This window comes from Nematolebias whitei, chromosome 21, assembly GCF_014905685.2.
Source record: "Nematolebias whitei isolate Nwh7 chromosome 21, NemWhi1, whole genome shotgun sequence".
In the NCBI taxonomy this organism is placed as follows: Eukaryota; Metazoa; Chordata; class Actinopteri; order Cyprinodontiformes; family Rivulidae; genus Nematolebias; species Nematolebias whitei.
The window spans coordinates 18,728,577-18,749,163 of record NC_056518.1 but is presented as its reverse complement, the minus strand read 5'-3'; the positions used below and the strand labels follow the sequence as shown (position 1 = coordinate 18,749,163).

At 41.4% G+C, this 20,587-nt stretch overlaps 1 protein-coding gene across 1 annotated transcript in view; it reads left to right on the top strand.

Moving 5' to 3' along the window:
• LOC119427295 (regulator of G-protein signaling 6-like) overlaps positions 1 to 20,587 on the top strand; it is a 41,296-nt gene continuing 20,709 nt past the window's right edge. Inside the window, exons 1-2 of the mRNA XM_037694874.1 lie at positions 1 to 312; positions 2,512 to 2,607. Of these exons, the coding sequence (XP_037550802.1) occupies positions 2,524 to 2,607 (84 nt within the window). The 5' untranslated portion in view covers positions 1 to 312; positions 2,512 to 2,523. The remainder of the gene's footprint in view (positions 313 to 2,511; positions 2,608 to 20,587) is intronic.

The window sequence follows — 20,587 nt, the reverse complement described above, 5'->3', positions numbered from 1 at the left end:
ACGCAGAGGGAGAGGAGAGATGAACGAGGTGCTCGCATGTGAGGATCTCCTCAGCTTGCCGGGGTAAGGCAGGGCTGGTGAAGAGAAAGGACGAAGAGGAGGAGGTCTAGAGGAATACTGCAGTGATCAACCAGATTCTTTCTTTTTCCCCGTTGAGTTTTATCCATCACCGCCTCACTGTTCCCGTCCCCCGTTCTTCTTCATCCACTCTTCGTCTCTGACAGTCAAACCATGAAGATGCCTGCTGCTTGTTGCTAAGGGGGAGCCAACCAGTGGGAGCAGAGGGAACCAGGCGTTATTTTTGTTTGGAAGGTAAATGCTTTAGTAATGACAAGGTGTCACCGCCATTGCATTGCACTTGACTGCATGCATGCACAGAGTGAGCTGGGCTTTGGGACCTCTTGCAATATGGTTCGGAGTGTGTGTGGAGCTTGGCATGCATGTTGTGTGTAAACTCTACCAGTGTAGTTTGGTCCACATGACTGGATTTGTGTGGGCTTGCTTTTTGGGTCTTTGCAGGGGGGGGTTCCTGTTCTGTGTTTGTGCTCGTCTCTGCAGGAATTGGTGCTTGCTGAGTGCTTAGATTTGAGGTTGTGCATGTGCTGCACACAAACACACATGTCCATTGTAACGTGCAAGACAAACTTCAAAATCTTGGCCTTATATACGAATCTAAAAATCCAGTTCCCTGTCTCCAGAGGAGCCATTTACAGCCGCTGAGTTTTCTTTAAGCAGGTGCTGTGCAATCCATACCACCTGCCTTTCCATGCAGCGCCCGAGGTGCATGCAAAGATTACCTGTCCGATGTGCTCACACTCTAAAAGGTGCACAAGTCTGTTTGCCAGTGAGGAGTGTAGCTCACCACACTTCTGTTGGCGATAATAAATGATGCGGGGACACTTATTAGCTCATGCACATACCATGTTCAGTTACAATTGGAAAGCCCCTTTGATTTTAACCATTTCAAATTATACTTTATCTCGACTTGTGGCGTTGCATGGTCTACACGACATTTCAGCTATAATAATTTCCTCTTGGCGAGAAACAGTGTCGCTGAGTCAGGTGCTGTATGAAGATGTCATATTGTGCCTGAGCATGTTCTCATTACAAAATATTGTCTTTTTGTTTCTTCATTAGCTCTTTAGCTTCACGGTTCTTTTTCTAATACAAGTAGCTGTTACAGTGTATGCTGAGTGGTACGAGCTTTTGTCTCAAGTTGTATTTCAAAAGTACAAAGACCGAATGGTACAAATTATGAGCTGAATTGTGCGATGAAAGTACCCTCAGCTCATTAAAGGTCTGACAAATAATTAAAGCTTACTTATACAGATACAAGTCTCTAGTGGGAAGGGTTGGGTGGGCCAAGTGTGCTGAGTGGACTCCAGAACTCTTATGGAAATTCAGATTAAGCAGAATTAATTTTCATTAAAGTACGCCTGTGTGTGTGTGCTCAGAAAAGAAGTGCTGGAGTGTGTTGGGAAGACATAAACAAATCCTTTAACAGCAGCTCTCAGAGCAGCGGTGCAGGCCGGCTGATGTGGGGAGGGCAGGGGTCAAAGGGGGCCTTCATAAGATTACAGTTAATGGAGTATAAAAGAAACGTGAAAAGCATAGTGGACAAAACGCAACAATTAAACACCGTCAACTCACCGAGAATCCATTTGTCATGGAAAATCAAGTTTTTAAAGTGTGTCAAACTTTTAAACCGTTCTTAAAATCTTTATAGTTCGCTTCTAAGGAGCAGCACTTTTTGTAACCTTTTGTTGTGGTCCTGATCAAAAGCTCCTCCAGCTTTTCTGGATCTCCTTCACAAAGTTTTTCATTGGACTTTCGTGGCTTTTTATTCAGTTGCATCAGTTCTTTTTCCCCGATCGTGTACAGTTTGGGCTTGAAAGAGGCGAGTGGATGAACGGTGATCGGAGAAAGGCTAAAAAACAACTGTGTACAGCAGATGAACAGTATCTTAAAGATGGATTGATTGGAAATGAGGGGGAAGAAAATCCAACAATCTGACACAGGTTTCAGCTAACAGCTTTTTACAACAATTCTTGAAGCCAAAATAATATTTTAAGCCAAACTGTTTTATATTTATTTTTGTAGATTCAACTATAAAAGGGGAACTCACTTGTGGCTGTTAGTAACAAAGTGCCTAGTAATCCTTTTTTCTGTTATGCTGACACAACATTCATTCATTCAATGAATTTGGGAGCCTTTTTATGCCTCAATGATTGATTGGTCAGAGTTAAGTGGCAACAACAAAATATTCCTCAGAAAATGTAGCCTGCTGGCTTGATTAAAGTTGACTGAAAAAGCAGCCAAAGTCCAAATAAAAGAGTTGATCGACCTTCAGAAACCATTGAGAACTATTTAAAAAGTGCAATTTTAATGGTTATGAGAACTCAAAAAGGCTAATATAAAGAAAAGACTTGTGCACATTGCTGTATAAATACTGTTTGTCAGTTTTCACTGAATATGATGTTGCGTTCATGTGCTGTATCCGTTTCTTTATAGGCCTTAGAGAAAATGGCGGAGGGGTCCAAGGATCAGGGAGGAAGTGGCACCGCTGAGCCAGAAGAGGATTCTCCCAATATGATTGTCTACAGAAAGGCAAGGCTGACTCCATGTCAACACTAAAGTTTCTGGTTTATATTTGACACGAGAAACGTCCATTATAAACAGATCCCTGTCAGTGCAGGAGTCTGCAGAGTCCATCTACCTCCACACTAGTCTCTCCGCCATGTGCCAGGAAGCCTTCAAACCATTTTGTAAAACGCTGCGCTAGTTCTTTTCCTTCCTTCAGGCCCTTCTTTCTCCTTCTGAATCTGTTTCTAGGCTGGCCTCCAATACTTTAATAGTCTCAAAACCCTTCAGTAGATGTCTGGGCAGTGAGAGGTCCTTTCATTGTCAAGGGTAATTACCTCATCGCTGTGGTGCCTCAATTTCAATCACTGCTGTTTGATTGGAGAGGGTTAGCGGTATTGGAGGCTAATTAGGTGCATATTCGGCTGGGGAGAGGAGTCTAAAATCTTAAGGGCTGGAATCTTTAACAGCCAATGGGAGAGTGGGATTTCTCCCAACTTGAAAAATAGCTTGTTAATTCGCTTTCTCCTGTGACAGGACACTTGTGAAAAGAGCTTTTTTTGATCAGACTGCCCACAGAATCCACCACGGCTGAGCCTGCTGTCTTGATTGCAGAAAAAAGTGGGTTATGAGCAGGAGGCAGCTGACAGATCCTGACCCACTGTCCCAAAATCTGCTGTTTCATCCTGCCCCTGCTGGCTCTTTATTCATACAGTGGAAGAATGGGTAGGACAGGATGTGAAATAGCTGTTGACATTCACTGTCAGTCGCTAAGGTTTCCTTTTAAAGCTTGTATTTGGTATGCAGCCCACCTGGACAAACTGCCAGGGCCAGTTCTGTTTTCTGCATCTGGATGAATCTGATGCTGATTCTGGCAGTAATTATGTTGACATTGTGTGTTATGAACAATGTCACATGTCAGTGGTTAGCAGGCTAATGAATAGTGAACGTGAGATGACAGCAGCAACTGATTTCCCTGCAGTAAAATACTCAAACTGTTAGGGTGCACATGCAGTCGTCTTAAATCTTTGCAGTCCATCCCTTAATGGTAATAATGAATAATAAAATTAAAAGTATGGCTGTTTGGAGACGTGTAACTGAAGCTGTAACCTGTTAATAAACAAACCGAGATGTGCCTTGAGGTTATTTTAAACCCTGAGCATGAACAGAAGCACCACAACATGCAGCTCATTATCTGATCTGCTAAAGAATTGTGGTTTACTGCAGAGTCATGGAAAGAGCAACACGCTGCTTAGCTGGGTCGAACGCTGGCCACATTGTGCCGCATGATAAATACCTGCATGAGTACAAGATATGAGCCATCCATGCTGGCACTGAATGTAAGAATGAGACTGTTTTGTTTCCCTGAATTATAGAAAATAAAATTCAGATCTTTAGCAAAACCTCACAAAGAGATCATGATCTTGAAAACTGCGATAATTTGTCTGAGCTATGTGTCAGGTCAACGTAAAGCAAAAGTTTTTTATCCTCTTTCAGACAAAAGGTGGCAAGTGGTGAATTACCGTATTTTCCGCCGTACACGTCCCAACGCCCTATAGGTCGCATCAGTCCAAATATGTCTAATAATAAAGTGGAAAAATCCATAAATGCGTTGCTTCCCCGTGTACGTCGCATTTGCTATGCTTCACCGCTGACGCGTTGCGTTTGTTACGCGTCACCGCTGACAACCCGGAAATGTGGACCGGTGTTGAGCCAAAATCGATTGGCTGCCAACTGGCGGCCGTGGGAGCATGCACGGGAGGATTTTAACAAAAATTTAACAAGATTAACACTTAAAAACAATTATTTGTTTACTCAACATTATAGTAAAAGTGTGTCTCAGTTGAATTTTTACTTAATAAATGCACTTTAATGGTCAAATCAGCTGCATTTCGCCGGTGTGGCGCAGCAAAATGCAGCTGATTTGACGGTTGCTCCAGGCGAGCTGGACAAAGGTGGAAGGCTATGGCAAGCCATTTGTGTCATTAATAGTCACTTTTTACCTATTACATGACACAATGGCATGCCATACTACTCGAGTGCCATCTAGCGGCTGAAAATGTTCAATATTTTCAGTCAGAATGAATGAAACGGTCATATCTCAGACAAAATATGATTTATAAATATGAGAAAAATCCATAAATATGTTGTTTCGGCTTATAATTCACAGGGCATGAAAATTATTTAAAAAACTGCGACTTATAGGCTGAAAAATACAATATAAAAGAGCATTTTAACAGAATTTTTTTTTTTTTTTACACTTTAAAGTCTTGTTGTCGATTAGAAAGAGAACATAAATCTGTTGAAACCAGCAAAAACTGCAGAGCAAATGACTGCATGGATCATTAGACCACCACATGTTGCCAAAACAGGTTCAACACACTTCTGTAAAGTTTTTCATGAAGCTCTGACTCAGCTGAAGCAAAAGAGTCTCATTTCTTCAGATAATTTGCTGTTTGGATGGTAGAGTTGCCTCAACAGTCCATTATGTCTCATGCAGGTGCACAGCTGGGCTCAGATCTGGTAAACATCTGAGTCATATTGTTTTCATGCATGGTTTCTTAGAATATCATCCATTGACCCTGCGGATGTTTATCCTTCAGATTCTCATGCACAATTGTACAGCCATGCATTCGTAGAGGATACAAGAAGGAGCATACTGTAGCTTCACCGGGTTTCTCTTCATGAACTTCACAGAGCAGCTTCATTATGTAACGCTGCACGAGCCTGGAGGCGACACATTTAAAAGGCTCGATTTTGCTTGTCAGGAAGCTGCCTGTGAGAATGTTCGTCATTTCATGCTTTAGTCATACACAGTGACAACAGACAGAGTATTCTGAGGGTGACAGAACTGTCTGTCCTTCCTGTTTTGTAAATATGACTTTTGATTTGAAGCTTATAGAGGGATGATCGGACGGTAGAATCCAGAGTGATTTAAAACCAATAAAAGCCAGCTCAAATGCAGCACTTCTCCTTAAACCAGCTTACGTTTGTGCCCTTTATTGCCTGAATGTTACAGGGGGCTTTGAGGACCTGGTGCCCACAGCATCTGGACTCAGAGCATCTCACTCGCAAGAAGTTAAAGCTAGTGCAATCTCAAAAAACAAGAAGAACAAAAAGAAAAGAAAATCAAACCCTTTTAGATCTGCTGTGTAAAATGCTGACCTTCCAACAACTGCTACAAAAGAAGAATTAACAACGGTGTAGGCAGTTAGACAGAGGTAAACGTGACGTGTTCAGCCATAAGAGAAGTCGAGTGCTCCAGAGAGGAGGAGGTTGTCTCTGTTTGTGCAGTGTAGGTGCTACAGTATCTTTCCCCGTGTCTCTCCACGCATGAGAAAAAGGAAGTGGAGCAAAAGCAAGCAGATAACTGCAGGACATCTTGCCTCAAATAAATTTGGTGCACAGACGTGGGTTGCACACACACTCGTTCACAACGTCCATGCACTGAGTACTGTGCTGTTTTCCTTGTATAGAGGGTTGGCATTAAGATGTGTGCAAAAAAGGAATGAGAGGAAGCACCACTGTGCAAGAAAATGCAAAGAAGCTGAGGATAAAGGCCACTTTACTGTTCTCATGGAAGCTCGCTAACTATTATTAGCAAACGGCTCTTGTCCCTAAGTGCATACGAGTGTCTTTCCCCTCTTTCTCCATGTCGTGTGGGGGCTGGGACTCTTCTGATGTGTGAGAGCTGCAAACAGCTAATGGCTGCGGAAAAAACTAAACCTTATTAGGACAATCCTTTGCTGTCAACTTCCATGTAAAAGTTGATACCAATTTGACTGCAGTATATGTGGTGCAGTCAGAAAACCCTCACTCAGATTGGTCTATAGAGGCATCAGTGCATTAAAAAATTTTGCATTTTGCCCTAATAATTAGCAGTTATTGTGCAAACCCATTAAATTACAGTGGAATTTGCTTGCCACCATTTTTTCTTTCTGCAGTGTCTTCTTCATGAAGCTGTTGTGGAGAACCCTTTAACCACCTTTTGACATTTTTTACTGTGTTTTTCACTCTTTCTTCTGCTTCTTGCTAATTAATAATTGAAGCCCATTTCAAGCATTCCATCTTCAGAAAAATATACGTTCCTCTGAGACACAATATCCCATTTTCTTCCAATTCATACCAGGTATTTCTTTGCAAAGTTACTTCGTAGATTCACCCCTGCGACAGCGCTCTTGGAAGGAAAAGCCAATGCATGCGAAGAAAACATCCACGTCTAACCATCTTAATTATCACATTACCCGATCACACATTTTAGTGCTTGCAAAGTAAAGTGCTGCACATTTTAATGAGTGTTGTCTCCTGCATTAACAGCTTCAAGGTGACTACAGGTTAACCCACCTGCGTCACTCCCTTTAGGTAGATAAATGTTGAATTCAACATTGCCTGAGGGATGAAGAAAGCAAAAAATCCTGTCATCATCCACATATTTGACTGTCAGCTTGTTGTCATTATAAGATCATTTAGAGAAAGCACACAGACGGAGCCCCATCTGATCATACAGTGTCAATTTTGTACAAAATTACAGCAATCACACCGGTTAGACATTATCTCTCTCAAATCGTGGAGGAAGGTAAAATTACTGGCAGCTTTATGCACCGAGAGAACTACAGCAGGGATGACAGCTTGTTGGGTTTGAATGCCTAACTGAAGCAATCTTGTTGCTCTGGTTTGGAAGAAGCTGAACTACTTCCTTTAGCTGCCAACAAGTTCCACACTCTTGTATCCCTGAAGGGCCTTGTGCTGAGCATATCTCTTCGTTTTTAAGTCTAAACCTCAGTCTGAAGTGTTTATGGGCTGCTATTTGTTCTTCCTGTGTGCTCTTCTGCGAGCCCGCCCCAGCTGAACACTCTGGATATCGCCTCTGCAGCTGCAGGGATGAGTTCGCTGAGCGCTTTATCATGTATGACTGTTTTAACACCGTCTCCACTTGTGCCACGGGAGTCTTTATCGGAGGCGCTGGTATGGCCTGTGTGCATGCATGCTAAGTGCAGCTGCGCGTTGCTGGGCTACTCTCCTGGTTGGGTCAATAAGATAAAACAACAGCGAGAGCACAAAGCTCTGTCTCTTACATAAGCAGCTCCTGTCTGTTTTATGTGTCGGCCTATTGTCTCCCAATGCAGAAGGACCAACACATCAAAGTCTTGGAAGGCCTAAAAACAAAACGTAGGTGGATGACGACCGGCGGTGCTTCTGCAACCTGCATATCGTGTATTTGCCTCATCCACAAAGAATTGCAGTGAGGAAAATGACAAGCTTCGGTCCTTTCAGCGCCTCTGGTTTCCCCCCCGTCTGTTTGCACATTGCTAACAATGTGCTCTCAGAAAAGCACATTTAATAATGCAGCAAGTGTCATGCTTTTGGGGGAGTGAAGTGCTGTGCATGCATGCAGAGGGGGATGATAAGAGGTGGTTTGATGTGGTGGTGCTGATCGCTGTGTCCCACTTCTTAGAGCCCTCAAAACCCTCCTGAGCCTAACACTTAATGCAGAACAAAAAGCCTGCTTGGAAAGGCGCAGTAGCTCTAGCGCACCTCAAACACCTTTGACTACACTATGCCTTACCTCAGGTTCTCTGCAGGATACTGAAGAACCTCACTGTGCTCCTCTAAAGGGGAAGATATGAACATAAAATCACCGCAGTGGACTGAGGGATTTCAGCCATGAAGAAAGTTTCCATTCACCAGCTTTTGGTTGATGTGTAACAGATGTGTTACTTGATGCCAATAAAGGATAAACAGTTGTGCCATGTCCCATAAATAATAATTAGTGGAATCCAGCTGTAGCATCTTGAAAGCTGTTGACTGAGATGAGAATATGACGTATTTGAAAGCAATGCCTTTATGAGAAAACGATGACACTGCAATTTGATTAAATTAATAGCACAATGGGATGGAAAAAAGTGGCATGGATTCAACAGATATGTAATTTATCGTAAGGAGTCAGCTGAGGCTCTTTTGATTAGAAGACCTCCTGGACACTTCCCTATGGAGGTTCTCTGGGCATGTCCTACTGGGAGAAAACCCAGAGGCAAAATCAGAACTCACTGGAGGGACTTTGTATCCTCTCTGACCTGGGATGGCAACTCAGGACGAGCTGAAGGGTGTAACTGGGCGAAGTCTTGGTTTCCCTCCAGGACATGTTGCCTCTGCGACCACAGATAAGATGGATGGAATATTTTTTTTCCCCTTTGCTTAAGATTAAATTTGAAAAACACATTTAGTGTTTTAATTAGTTCTTTGAGGCTTAAGACAAACGGTCATGGTATATTGTGATTGACAGTGTCACAGCCTGTTAGTGAGTTGAGGTTTTGGTGGGACTTTCATATCCATGGTTCATTCCTAGAGCTCTGGCTCCATATGGGAGCTCCTCAGTAAACTGACATTCTGGCTTCAGTTTTGGACAAAGGAAGTTAAAGGAAATACTTTGTCCATCTTTATGTATGCTGATGCTCGTAACTAGTTAAAGCACTTTCGTCTGTTCATTTTCACCAAAGACCGCCTGAAATAAGTCCTCATTAAACCACAGTGACGGATGAAGTTTGGATCAGAGCACCCACAGCTGATGAGCAGTTATCACAGCAAATCACTTATGATCAGTATACAGTGAATTTAGCAGAAATAACTTGTTTTATTCCATTTGATTGACGTGACAGTTGATTTAGGAGTGAGAAAGCTAGGGACAGATGGTGCATTTGTCCTGCTGAGTTATGTCTTTAAAGGAACATAAACGAAACAATTCTCACATCGGATGTGGCGATGCTCCATGCTGAGGTTCTACATTTATGAGGAGGGATCCATGGTGAATGAATCTCACCCTGATCTACTGATGTTGCTCTCTGTTTCTTTCGAAACGGATCTTTTTTTTATGCATCTATGACAAGTTCAACTTCATTCTGTTCATAAGGTGGTGTCTAGAGATGTTTCATACCTTCCTTTACTCTATGCAATGCGCTGAATGCTTCTTTAGACGGCCTCCGTCTCTGCTCTGACACTGAAAGAAGCTCTCGGATAAAGAAAAATAAGTAAAGATCACACAACAGTCACACATGCTGATTCTTCTGATGGAGACACAGAATAATAATGAGGTAGAATGAAATATTCTGATCAACAGTGCTTACAAATAGACCATAATTACAACCCCCCCATGTGTTTTGTTTACAGACACATCCGACAGGGTGGCGGAGGGAAACGGCTTCAAATACAAATATCTGATTCATCCGAGTGGGGAGCTGTAGGTCATGAGCGGTGAGGCTCGTAATTGTTAGACTTCAGGTTAAAGCAGCGATGACTCATCCAAATAGGGTGGCCTGACTAAACATGGCCTGGAGGACAAACCCGAGCATCTGGTTTCCAGAGTAGATACCTGCACCCCCTCCGACCCACATTCCCTTTATTCTACTTCAAACCACTCAGCAAGCCTGCCTGCTTTTTGTTAACCACACCGTCAGCACAGTTCTCTCCAGCATTTAAAAATTAATTAGACAAGCGTCAGTGTGCTTTTGTGCGGTGCAGTCGCGGCCGGAGTCATGAAGGTCTCAGCAATCCATTTGTCAAAAAAATGACACCGTTGTCCTCCGGTGCGCTGGGAATTTCAGAATGACTTTGTGACGTTGGGCTGTTAAGTAATCTTTGCGGTTCATTTTCCCTTTTCTTCTGCGTCGGATTGAACGCAGAAACCTTTGGGGAGGACCGTACAGCATCCCGGCTCCAGTTTCTGCTCCAATTGTTCTGTCGATACCTCAAACTCTCGAGAGCGAATCTATAACGGAGATGTGATTACTTTCATGAAACTGAGTGAAAGGAGAAGCAATCAGAACTTTACAACCGTGTTCTTTTCATTAAAACTTAATACAACTCTGGTCTAAATGCAAAATCTGTTCAACTCTGTTGGTGCTTCACATTAAAGTTTTTTTTTTAACGTTAATTCAGCATTCATATTGTTGTTTTCATGTTTATGCTCTTTTTTGGTTGTTGCATCTAATTACTTGAGCATACTTTCAGATATTTTAACCATTTAAATATCAAAACCTTCAGCTCATTCAGAAAATGAGTGTATGACTTTTGCTTTTTGTAAACCTTTATACTTTTTAAAGTTTTTCAGTTATTATTATTATTACTGTATTATTGTTATTATTATTTTAATATATGAGACTAACCTGTATAAATAAAGGTTGAATGGATTTCATTTCTAAATTTTTGTTTATTTGAATTTAGGTCTTAACTACTGTTTTGCTAAATTTAGCTTTTCTGTAAAATTGTACAAATTTTTGCTTTTGAATATAGTTTTGCACATTTTGGCTTTTATCTACTGTTGTGCTAATTTTAGCTTTAGGCTACTGTTGTACTACTTCAAGGTTTTATATACTGCATCTTGCAAAAAAAATTTTTGTCATTGTTTTGCTGGATTAAGCATTTAGCTATAGTTTAGCTCATTTTAGCATTTAGCTACTGTTTAGGTTTTTTGATGTTTTCTACTTTTGGCAACTGTTGTGAAAATCCTAGCTTTGAGATATTGTTCTAATATTAGGTGTGAGTTACTGGTATTATGCACATTTTCCCTTTGAACTATTATTTTGTTGGGTTTAGCGGCTTCTAGCTTTTAGCTGAGGTTTTCTTTAAACCAGCCATTAGGGAGCACAAGTCAGCCTATCTGTTGTGCCGTCTCAAGCCCAACTAAATGGTGAGAGTTCAGGAAGGGCATATAATGTTAAACACTTGTGCAAAAATTATAATGCGAGTTCATCTAAGCTTAACTATATAAGATCGGTCGAGGCTCGGGTTAATAACGATCAAAACCATTACTGTTGACAAACAGGGTGCCGGTGAAAATAGTTCTAATGTTAGTTGAAGACCACAATGAGGGATTGTAACAAGTGCAGCTATGCCCAAATACAATTGGACCGAGGAGAACAGATACCAAGACTCAAAATCTATTTACAGTGTTTATTTACAAGGTGATCAATCATTCAGTGAGGCAGGGAGGGAGCTGGAACCTGAAGCGCAAGAAAATACTTAGTGGTCTGTCAGCAGGGGTGATAATGTTGTTGCTGCTCTTTTTTATGGTGGAGATAGGAGTCAGTAGTGGGGAGAGCTGACCCAAATGGTTCCAGGCCAAGAAGCTGTTTGTCTGAACAATGGCATGAGACAGTCAAGTGGTAGGAAGGCGTGGAGGAAGCTGAGGAGGCACAGGTGAGCTTGAGGTCCCCAGAGGAGAATCCAGGGGACAGGAGGACATCAGGAATTATTTACTTGAAGCACGGAAAAATACAAAGTATTTAATATTCAGTTTAACTCATAAAAGGCTAGAACAGATCTATCAAGTGGCAGGTAATGCTCCAGCGTTGACTGGATGTCCTCTGCAGCCTTCTCTTGCTCATCAAGCCGATGATCCTTGGATGCTGCTGATTAGAGTTAGCTGTGGCTGCACAGAGCTGACAGCAGAACTCACACATTTATTTATTTATTCTATGGCTGCACGATATTGGATTTTTGGCCGATATCCGATATGCCGATATGTTAAAACTTATTTGGCCGATAACGGATACCAATACCAAAATTTTTTTCTAGACCTACTTACAGAAACTACATACCTTTCTCTGCTATGGAATTAAAATACTACATTATTCTGCATGGTCTTTGTCAGTTTGGCCTGCTACCAAATGCAGATGCCAAAAAGGGAGCTGAAAATGATGTAACACTATATACATATGTAATATATATGTTAAAAAAAAAACAAAAAAAAACAGCACCTTTTATATCGGTGAGATATTTTGACGGAATAGCCGATGTCCGATATTTAACTTTATCGCTAACATCGGCCGATACCGATACTATTCCGATAATATCGTGCATCCCTAATTTATTCCACATTTCAGTGTATGTTTAGCTAATTTTAGTATTTTTCTTGTTTCTAACGTCGACATTTCATTTCAGCTTCTTCATGTAGTGAGATTCTTTATACCCAGAATCCCCCCCAGATTGTGAAGCCTTTATTAATCCCACCCTCCTTCGCAGCGAGCTCCTTAGACGTGTCATGCAACATGAGCTTAATTCATTTCGACACTCCAGTACATCCAGGTTTAAATGTGACTCCACTGCGTTTGCTTTAGTTGGAAATAGTTCTTCATTAGCAGAGAAGAAAGTAGGAAGGGAGTGGTGAAGCTTTTAAGCTTGTAATAATTAGAACCGATCCAGATCTCGGGAGATGGAGGCGGCAATAATGGTGCTTTCGGGTGGTTTTACCAGAAGAAGCTAACATGGTTATTCCCACGCTTTGTGGGCGCATCAAGCAGAAAGTAGCAAATGCACATTCATGATTACGTGATTTGCTTTTTCGCTGTAAGCGCACGTAGGCTTGAATATTGCAGTAAGATCTTAATGAGTGAAGCAATATTCAGCTGCTGTTGGCTTTGGTGGGACTTTCATGTTGTCCTAAAAGCATAACTCTTGACATAATTTCCATTATAAAATCCAAGTCCATTAAACGGCTCTCCAAAAAGAAAAAGAAAGCCCCACTGCCACATTTCATATATCGGACCGTAAAACAGATTAGTGCTGCTACATCCTGAGTTCACATACCCTGCAACACCCAGCAGCTGATTATAGAAAAGACTTAATGCCTCATGTGCTTCAAATGACTTGTGAGATTTAACAGCTTATAGTGGGAGGGCGGCGTTCACAGAAAACCATAAGAAACTGTCCATCAGTCAGCTGTGACAGGCAGCATGAACCTCCCTCTCTGATTCCTTCACCTTTAGCTCATCCCTTTGGTATGGCACCAGTTTAATCAAATGATCTAACAGAACCTTACAGGGACCATGAAACCTTCAGAAAATACAAAGCTCTCCAGTACCGCCTTTACGACAGACAATAAAAAATGTACTTACTTGTTTAACAGCAGACCTAATGATGCTTTTGAAAGCTAAAGAAATCATTGCAGTTTAACTCCTAGGCTAAAAAATTGGACTCATTCAAGGGGAACCATTGAGATACAAAAAACACACCTAACCACGGATGAAGGGTTTGGTTTAAGAAGTGATGGTTCTTTGCATATGATGTTGAGAACATCACTACAATGCTGTCTGACAGTAGTTATTCCTCTGTCTTATAATAAACTTGAGATAACTAGAAACAAATTTCCAAAATTTCCACCTGTTCAGCAGCTTTGAATGTTATCAGCCCGTTAAATGACCGTCATTACTTGTTATCATTCCCATAGGTGGTGTTCACACTGTCCCTACCTCCTAGTAGGTTTAAAGGTACGTTCTTATCGCTGACAATATTCAACTTTGCCTGCGTCTAAAACCAGGTTTTTTGTTAGCTTTATTTAACCCTTTTCCTAAACCTAACCTTACACCTGACGCAGAGCACTGACCCTAAACTTAACCCCATGTCCCTTGACTCTTAACCTAACCCTCTGACCCTATTATCAGGGATAAGAATGTACCTTTAAATCTACTAGGAGGTACAGGAGGGACAGTCTGAACCTATGGGGATGATAACTAATAACGACCATTTAATGGTTGAAAACATTCAAAGCAGGTGACCAGTTGATGCTAGAAGTTCCCATAGAGACTTCATTGTTGCTACTTAAGTGGCCACGTTGGTTAACCAGTAGAGGTGCCACCAATGGTTTGTGTACCACGTTTTGAGAACCATGGGTTTAAATAGTCTGTACTAGATATTGTGTGTTTTTTGTTTCCCACAGTGGCCAATAGACTCTTGAATAATCCAGTTTTCATTAGACAGAATTTAGCTGCAGTTGGAAAAAACAGCGCAATCTTTGCACAGCTGAAACCATGAGCTTGTTTCAAGGAGCTAATTAAGCTTCTTTTGTTCCTTGCTGCCCTGGTTAGCCAACGATTGTAGTTAAACAAAAGAGATGGTTCAGATTTAGTTTGGGAGCGGGAGTGAATGCAGTGCGTTGAAGTTGGTGAGGCGTTCCGTGCAGTGGACGGCAGTCAGAGATTTTAATTTGGAGAATCAGAGAGAGGTACTGATGTGAACAGCTCAAGGGAATAATCTTTAAATCTTGTTCGTAGTGTGATGGATACAACAAGAACATGGCAGAGCACTAGCGTCTGTGTTGGATCAATTTGGTTTACGTCTGCCAATTTTACAGATGTTGAGCTAACATGTGGTTTGAATGTAGCTGGCAGTCATTCACATCACGTACTGACAGATAATGTGAGATATCACAGCATCACGTGCATTCCTTCAAGGCCTCTAATTGTCAAAGTTCTTCCGTCTGCGTGCGATCTAAAGGAAATTGTAGGCTCAGCTCTCAGAAGTGCGTTCATTTGTTGCTGTTTCAGAGGAAATAATAGGACGACTAAGATCCCCTGTAAATCAGTGTGGCTGAGCAAATTGGCTTGTGCTAAATTATAGTATATAATATATAGTAGGGGGGGAAATAGTAAAAAGCACTTTATTTAGAAATATATTGAAAGGATATGAGATTATAAAGCATGGCTAGTTCCTTTCTAGGAAGCCTGTTCAATAATTCAGGGGCGTGTGATGGTTAAAGCTGCAAATTTTAGCTCTGCAGACGTAATAAATGGCTCGTTTGTGGCTCCACCTGAGGTGAAAGAATTCAAGATGTATGAGTTGGAAGATATTTGCTGAAGGTTGATTCTAAAGAAAGATGTTTAACTTGAGGATTTTGATCCCATGAAATCCTTCTTTTGCTCATGGTGCAGCTGTAAAAACACCTCAGGCCTCATTTAGCGTCAACGAGACTCGTTAGTGTTTTATGACTGAACAGGCGCGAGAGAGGATGACGGCGAGACAAAGGCCAGCGCTGCAAACATCTCCTCTGCAGGTCTCTTTCGGGAAACGACGAGTCTTCCCCTCAGGGACCGAGTGCAGCAAAGCATATTACAAGTGTGTGGCACTGCCTGCAGCCCCCGTGGCACAGGGTGATGAGATTTTCCCTCCGTAAGTCGGCCCGGCTGGAGAAATTTCATTACCTGTACGTATAAGTCGGGAGTAACAAGAGTTTATTGCCAGCTCTGCAAATCTGTCATCCAGTAAGAACAGCAACGTTTTCTACGCTCCTCATTAGATCTGAAGTGATGCTTTTAGAAAAGATTTCCTGCAAGGAAATTGGGAAAGCTTCTGAGGATCCCTACTTTTTTTTTTTTGTCATTTGGGTCCAATTACTCTCGGGAAGAGCCAGTACAGGTAATGTGGATAGCAGATATGCAGTAACAGCTGTGAGTGGGTGACAGTTGTACAACAACAAGAAAAAAAAAAAAAGAGTACGGGTGGAGCCTAATGATGCACAGTGGAGCTGTAAAAATCCTCGTCTACACTAGCAGCCATGACAGAAAATCCATGCGTCTTTAAAGGTCAAGGGCCCCCCTATTACACATTGATCGCTTGTGAGTACAGAAGCTGAAAACACAGGATCCTTTTGAGCCGAGGTATAAAGTGTTTGCTGAATTAAGACCTGCAGACTGTCACTAGCTGTGAGGAATTAGGAGCAGATGCTGTTCAAGATTTAAAGCATCATAAAAAAAGAGATTTAAATCTCAAATGTTAAGCTGATTAAGATTTGACACATCATTTGGATGCAAAGTGCTGCTGCAGGCTTTTATGCATAATCTGAAGAAAGGCTGGCGTGTCGGTGCGCTGTAATTGAGTGTTTTGCTTATTCCTTGAAGGAATGCATTTCACCTGCTGCCTTTAATGCCAAAGGTTTAGATTGAGATAATCTTAAACTGAGAAATGGAGCGGTAGCCGTTTGATTACACCTTGAACATAACGTTATGCACAATCTCATGAGATGTTACACTCAAAGTAGGCGTTGTGAACGACTCTCATCTACTACCACACCAACTTTTAATCATCATCTGCACAAATGACTGAGTTATAGCCATTTTTGTGTTGGCTAAGGTTACTTGTCTGTGGCAGCCATCTTGAATGGGTTTGACTCTAAAATTTAAATAGCTGTAGATGCACATCCAACGATTACCCTCGGAGAGGTTCAATAAAATTCGTCGAGAGGTTTGTAAGATATTTTGCTAACAGACAAATAGGGTGCCTCCAGCATTTAATGCTAAAAATTTAAGCAAATATCTTGGGCAATGAGTAGCACTTGGACTATGTGTTGGGAATCACTCTCAGCTACAACCTCATCAAATGTTAACACAATAAGTGTAAAACTGACTGAACTATAACCATTTTTGTTCGTCTTAAAATCAGTTGGCTGTGGTGGCCATCTTGAAAGAGATTGTCTCCAAAAGTTAATCAGTTATATAATACCATCCCATGACTATTTTTTAAAAAGTTTCACTAAACTCTGTTCAGAAGGTTATGAAATTTTTTGCTAACAGACATACAGACACAAGCAAAATCCCTAAAAATCAATGTCTTTCCATGGTGGTGGATTAAAACGTGCCAGTTATGACTGTCTATCGCCAGCTGTTTGAAATAAACTTAAATTTCCAATAAATACCAAAGCGTTTTGTTAAATTCCAAGGCCAAATCCAGTCATTAAAACACCCTGAGGTTATTTTATTTCTTATTTTTATCACATGCTTCCCTTCTTCTTGCAGATGATTAGACTCTGTAGGAAGTACGCCGGTCTCCTGTGATTCAGGCGTCAAGCGCAGGCATGTGGGCCCAGTGTGGGACTGGGCAAACCCGGCCTCGCCGCCGCCTCCTCTCTCCTCCCTCGCTGCAACCTAATTACCGGCAGGCCTCGAGGAACGGGGCCGGCAGGAGCGGCGCCGGGGGACGATGCCAGCATCAAGACAGACAGATGGTCCTGAGGTTTCGGCACCTCGAACCAATTTCCTGTGAACATTATTAGTTAGTGCCGTCCTAGATTTGAAGTTGGAAAGGCAAAAATGGACCCTCTTTCAGCTCCTCTTGACAGAGAGAGGAATTTGAGGCGTACGAGGTATTTTAGCTCAAACGTGGCCACGCTGCGATTCAGAGGCGAGAGTTTTAGAGCAGAGGAGAACAAAAATGCTGAGATATGATTTTTTTTTTTAAATGGTACCACTTTACAATAAGGCTTCCCTTATAGATAGCTAATAGTTTATAGATATGTTATTAATTCCTCTATAAACACTTTATAAATCATTAATAACTGCTTGTTATGCATTAATTAAGGGTGACAGAGACAAAACTGGCCAGTTTCTTGCCAAATAGTGAGACAAATCTGCCACCTATTTATTTCATCTTCGTTATATTAAACATTTCAGACTATGTGAGCACAATAAGCATTTGTAAACCTATTTTTAAGGATATAATATTTGTTGTAAATACTTATAATGCAGTGATAAAGTACAATATTATATGCTAAAGAAATAGGTTTACAAATGCTTATTGTGCTCACAAGTTAGGAACTTATTTTGAAATGTTTAATGTAACAACTCTAGATGAGATATATAGGTGAACAGATTTGGCAAGAAACTGGTCAGTTTTGTCTCTCTGTCACCCTTAACTAATGCATAATAAGCGGTTATTAATGTTTATAAAGTGATTATAGAGGAATTATAACATGTCTTTTTTTGTTTTTCTTTTGGCTGCTCCTTTCTTTAGGGGTCGTCACAGAGAAAAGAAGACTTGGCAATTATTTTTATGCCGGATGCCCTTCCTGATGCAACCACAGACCACGCGAGCTACCACAGCTCTCTGTGTGGAGCAGAGAGCTGCTATCTAGGGTGCCCAGGGGAGCAGATGGTGGGGGTTAAGGGCCTTGCTCAAGGGCCCAGAGAGGGGCAAATGAGGGTGGAGGCGGGTGTGGGTGATTCACCTTACCATGCACATTTTGATGTTGTCAGTACCGGGAGTTGAACCAGCCATTTTCCAATCACAGGCCCACCTTCTCTAACCTCTGCACCACCACTCCCTAAATTAAGGAATTAATAATATCTATAAACTATTTATTAGCCATCTATAAGGGGAGCCTTATCGTAGAGTGGTACCGTAAAACCTCCATGGAAGGAACATGGACGGTCAGGCTGGTTGCAACATATGTCGTCTGTCTGATGCAGCCACTTCACACCCGTGTTTTGACATCCTATCTCTTATTTTCGTTGCTCCGCATGCAAATGACCTTCTATTGCTCCTCTCTTCTTAGTAGCTGTGAAGATACTGGTCCTTAATGAGGTCCAAAATGTTAACAGAAGCGCTCAACATGCAGGGGGTGTGAGAGGTGTCGCCTCCCCTGCATGTAAATTGCTTTTTGGAAACGATCTATAAATAAGTAAGTTTTTGCACTGAGGAAATAAACTTTTATTTTTATGTTAAAAATAAGCAGTGGCATATTTTTTGACGAGTTGAACACCCAGGATAGTTTGCACAGCTAAAAGTAACCATTCCGATTTGAGGCTGCTGATGCCCCTCATTTCAGACAGGGTCTGTTAAAAGTATCCCCTCCTGTATTTCATTGTGTTTTTTTTCGATACGACTATCTGTTCAGAGGAGCACGCTCTCAAGCCCTTAGCAACCCGTGGAGTATCCAACAACAGACATTTACAAGAGGACAGAGGATCTTTTTCTGGCCTCCTTGAGCCACATCAAGAAAAAATGAGAAACCAGATGAGTCACTGGTTTATGGTCAGCCTGGCAGCATTTTCAATTCAATGGTGTTCACAAGAAATTAACAACGTCAAAGCTTTCATTTTACCCACATTTCACAGACGTTGCATTTCACATCAATCAAAATGGATCATCATGCACAGATCAGATTGTCAATTATTACAAATATTTAAGCTTTGTAATATCTTATTAATATAATTTTAGCTGCATAATAATCTGTCCCCCCTGCTCCACCTGCACTTCAAAAAAAATCAATGTAAAAAGTTTGGTTAAGTTTTGTGAACATTTTAACAAGTTGATGTCTTTTTTTTTGCATTAATTCTTACAAAACTGATTAATTTTTGTAGTCAGTCTGATTCATGATGGCTGCCACAGTTAAGGTCAGCCAGCTGACCGTAAAATCAGGAAAATGGCTGTAATTCAGCAAACTTTACAGACTCCGAGCTACAACTTGGTGATATCTTAAGATAAGACGATTGTATTTTAACACCGACATGAAAGGCAGCAGGCACAATATAGTTTTTAAAACTAAATCTTTAATTAATTCATGATTTTAGTAAACTAAAGGTACAACTTTAGAAAATGGATGCAATATCAATACCAGCATAAATAAATCAATAAGTACTTGTACACATAAAAACACGCCAACGCTTTTTAGGCTTGATGATGTCATTTCCTTTTCCACTTCGCCAATAACTGAATGTGAAAAACAAAAAAATGGTCATAGTTGGGAAATATTTTAGGATGAACACGTGATGTTGAGAGAGAAGCATGTTGGCTGTGTTCTTATTAAAATTAACGTGTTCTTGAATTCATTGTGTAGTTACTAACTCATACTCAATATCTGTACTCAGTACTGGAAAGTGCCCAAAGGGACTTGTACTTGTACTCAGTCTGAAAAAAATCCAGTATACATCCCTAGATGCAATGCATCCAAAAGCAGAACAATCACAGCTTTGTATCAACCGTTTACGTCCTGCTGTTTTGTTTCTGCAACACGTTATGATGACTTTTCACCAAAAGACCCACATTTTGGGTTTTCTTGGGGGATCCCATACCGGCCTGAACATCCTCACCAACAATCCCGTCTGACTGCGTCTAATTGCTTCTGAAGAGAGGTGAAGCGCCGCAGATGGACATGCCTGGATGTCTCCCTGTGGAGCAACCAGAGGAGTGGGCAATCAAGTCGTGACGAAGTGTGGGACTCTTGGAGCAGTCCTCTGTTGTGCCGTGGGGCTCCTCGGCTCAGGAGGTGGTTACTTCCTGTTCTGTAATTAAATTAAACATGAATCGACACGTCAGCACCTGAACAGAGTGAAGATGTGAACACACATACTGGTTTGTCACCAACGCAATGAATTATTCAAGAACTTTCATTGATTTATTGATGTCCTTAGGAAAATCATCCATCCATCCATCCATCCATCCATCCATCCATCCATCCATCCAT